General features: G+C 37.7%; 1 protein-coding gene across 3 annotated transcripts; it reads left to right on the forward strand.

Annotated features, from left to right (window-relative positions):
* The first annotated feature begins 355 nt into the window (after positions 1-355).
* Positions 356-2,439, forward strand: LOC130996875 (protein-S-isoprenylcysteine O-methyltransferase A-like). 3 transcript variants are annotated; one of them, XM_057922152.1, is made up of 3 exons: positions 356-546; positions 1,320-1,403; positions 1,522-2,439. In XM_057922152.1, the coding sequence occupies exons 1-3, from the start codon at positions 411-413 to the stop codon at positions 2,106-2,108; spliced, it is 807 nt and encodes a 268-aa protein (XP_057778135.1). In that variant the 5' UTR covers positions 356-410; the 3' UTR covers positions 2,109-2,439. The 3 variants fall into 3 exon arrangements, with proteins under 3 accessions (XP_057778135.1, XP_057778136.1, XP_057778137.1); XM_057922153.1 differs by having other exon boundaries at positions 406-546; positions 1,291-1,403; XM_057922154.1 differs by having other exon boundaries at positions 408-546; positions 1,221-1,403.
* The last annotated feature ends 226 nt before the right edge of the window (positions 2,440-2,665 follow it).

The raw sequence follows: 2,665 nt of genomic DNA on the forward strand, positions 1-2,665 counted from the left end.
ACACAAACACGAAATGATACTAATACTAACACTATCTTGAAATGACACTAACACTATTTTGTTTTACAAATAACAATATTTCGAAAATGACACTAACACTATATAAAAATAACACTAACATTTGACATCGGGGCACGATAGTCAAGCTGAATCACATTCAGATCAGGATTCGAGTCGGATACAATCCGAGCGTATGATACAACCCGGATGTACAGAAAATGTTGTGTACTCTTTTTTCGGTACGGGTATTAAATAGATTTACCGGCCTTTTTAAATTTATTTAGAAGAGGGAAAAAGATAAACTTACCACATAGGAAAAGTAAAAACTCATATTTTGATGATCCGATGAAATTTGGTAAAATTTGCGTCACTCAGTGAAACTCTTTTTTCTTTCCTTGAAAATATGAGGAATGTCAAACCTTTATCATGGGAAATTAGGTGTTATACATAGAACCACCGTATTCGCCGCGGCAACAACCGTCTCCGCCTCGCTCGCGGTACCTTTTGTCCCTGCCGCCGCCGCGCCCATGGCTTCACCGACATCAGGTGATTTTTAGTTTAAAGCAAAATAGCCGTTGATTTGGCAGCAGGATTGTCCAAATACTCACTGCAATCTCGTTCGCTAATATGCAATCTTCTCTGTCTCGGTGTCCGTACTATCTATAATCTATGTGAAGCCGATTGGGGTTTTGATTGCTCCTGAATGCGGATACGGATGTTGTAGATTTGCCTAGGGTTTCGCTTGCTTTTGAATTTGAAAAAATTATACCGGAATTAGTTAATTAACATTGTTGAGTGGACGAATTTGTTAGCAATTATGACTAAAGCTAAGGGGTTTACTGCTGGTAGTGCAGTAATTGATTGTACATGTTTTGCGGTAGTTTCACGCTATGAAATGAATTATTCAAATTTCTCATAAAATATTCAGTCATATTATTGTAGTAAGTATGAAAGCAAAACTTGATAGACACTCTATGCGTGTTGTGTTCGCTGCTAGGCACAAGGAGTTTGGAGCTCATTCAGCACAAAATAATGATAGTTCTTGTTGATTGGGCTTCCTTGAAGCAATATTTCACTATATCTGAATCAATAATAGGTTGGGCTCTGCTCATTGGAAGTGTAGTCTTTCGGGTTTTATGAAGCCAAAGAGTCGATCCTGAAACATTTTTACTTTAATGCCGTTCTTTGCTGTAGAAGTTATTATGTCTTGGATTATGCAGGGTTGATGAATCGATCCAATGGTGTTTCTATGTGCAATACAGACTAATTCTTTCAATCTCTTCACATTAGATGTTATTCCAAGCTTGTGCTATGTTCAGGGATGTCATTTATAATGCATTTTTTGAACGAAGTGGAGCCCCACATTTCATCACTAATATCTTGCTTCTCTACAATCACTTCAGGTCGGGAATAAATCGAACATACTTTATTCTAGTTTCCTTGTTTGAGACGATTCAGTGCCTGAACTTGTTTTATTTATCCTGAGGAAAGACTTTTTGGTGTTCTTTTGAAACATGACAGAGATCTTCAGCTTCACGGCATTCAGACAGTTATCACAAATGTTCTTTGCAATATTCTTCTTTCATGGTTCTGAATATCTCCTAGCACTTTTCTTTCATGGGAAAAACAGTGTAACTCTTGAGTCTCTTTTAATCAGCAAAAGTTATGTTTTGGCCATGGTCGGCTCCCTGGTGGAGTACTTAGTTGAAATTTATTTCTTCCCCGAGATGAAGGAACACTGGCTTATAAGCAACACAGGTCTTGCCTTGGTAGTTGTGGGTGAAATATTGCGGAAGCTGTCTATTATAACTGCTGGAAGATCCTTCACTCATCTAATACGGAGATCTCGTGAAGAAGATCATGTATTGGTCACTCATGGAGTCTATAGTTACATCCGACATCCAAGTTATTGCGGCTTCTTTATCTGGTCAGTTGGTACTCAAATAATGCTGTGTAATCCGCTATGTACGGTGGGATTTACAGTAGTCGTGTGGCGCTTTTTCCAGCAGAGGATACTATATGAGGAGTATTTCTTGAGGCAGATTTTTGGTTCTCATTATGTGGAGTATGCTAGACTAACGGCCTCTGGGATCCCATTTGTAAAGTGATGAATGAACTTATCCTCTAATTGATGTGGATCACTTGCCTGTGGTCCGTGTAACTTCAGTTTCGACCATTAATCTTATTGCAGTGTAGGCTTGTGGTGAGAAGCAACTTCAGAAATACTCTTGTCATTGCATTAGGTGGTTCCGCAAAACAGGTCTCTCTGTTGCCAGGCTTGTTTTCTTCACCTTATGTGGTTGTGTTCTATGGCGTTTGAATACTTTTGAGTTGCATTCAAGATTATCTGCCAAATTATTATAATTCACATCTCGTTTGTAGATTTCTTAAATACATGACATGGGATGATTGAGCAATGATATTGAGAATCTTGGGGAATTGTGTGTTTTGTGATTGGCAGAATTGATGTTTGGTTGGGTGATTGTGAATATTAGTGTTTTTGTTTGAATTATATGAGAGAATTTTGATTGTACATGTCGTTTGAGGTGATTTTGTGCTATAAACATTACTATGTCTTGAAAATTTGAAGAAGATTTGAAGACGATATTTACTATAGATGTCGAATCATTTGTGAGAAGTAAAATTTGGAGAATCAAACTCAATT

This window comes from Salvia miltiorrhiza, chromosome 8 (assembly GCF_028751815.1).
Source record: "Salvia miltiorrhiza cultivar Shanhuang (shh) chromosome 8, IMPLAD_Smil_shh, whole genome shotgun sequence".
NCBI lineage: Eukaryota > Viridiplantae > Streptophyta > Magnoliopsida > Lamiales > Lamiaceae > Salvia > Salvia miltiorrhiza.

Excerpts from the sequence above, each read along its gene's own strand:
- LOC130996875 (XM_057922152.1), top strand. The coding sequence starts at position 411 with ATGTCAAACCTTTATCATGGGAAATTAGGTGTTATACATAGAACCACC. Across the intron at positions 547-1,319 it reads CATGGCTTCACCGACATCAG|GGATGTCATTTATAATGCAT; the intron begins GTGATTTTTAGT and ends TGCTATGTTCAG. Across the intron at positions 1,404-1,521 it reads CTTCTCTACAATCACTTCAG|AGATCTTCAGCTTCACGGCA; the intron begins GTCGGGAATAAA and ends GAAACATGACAG.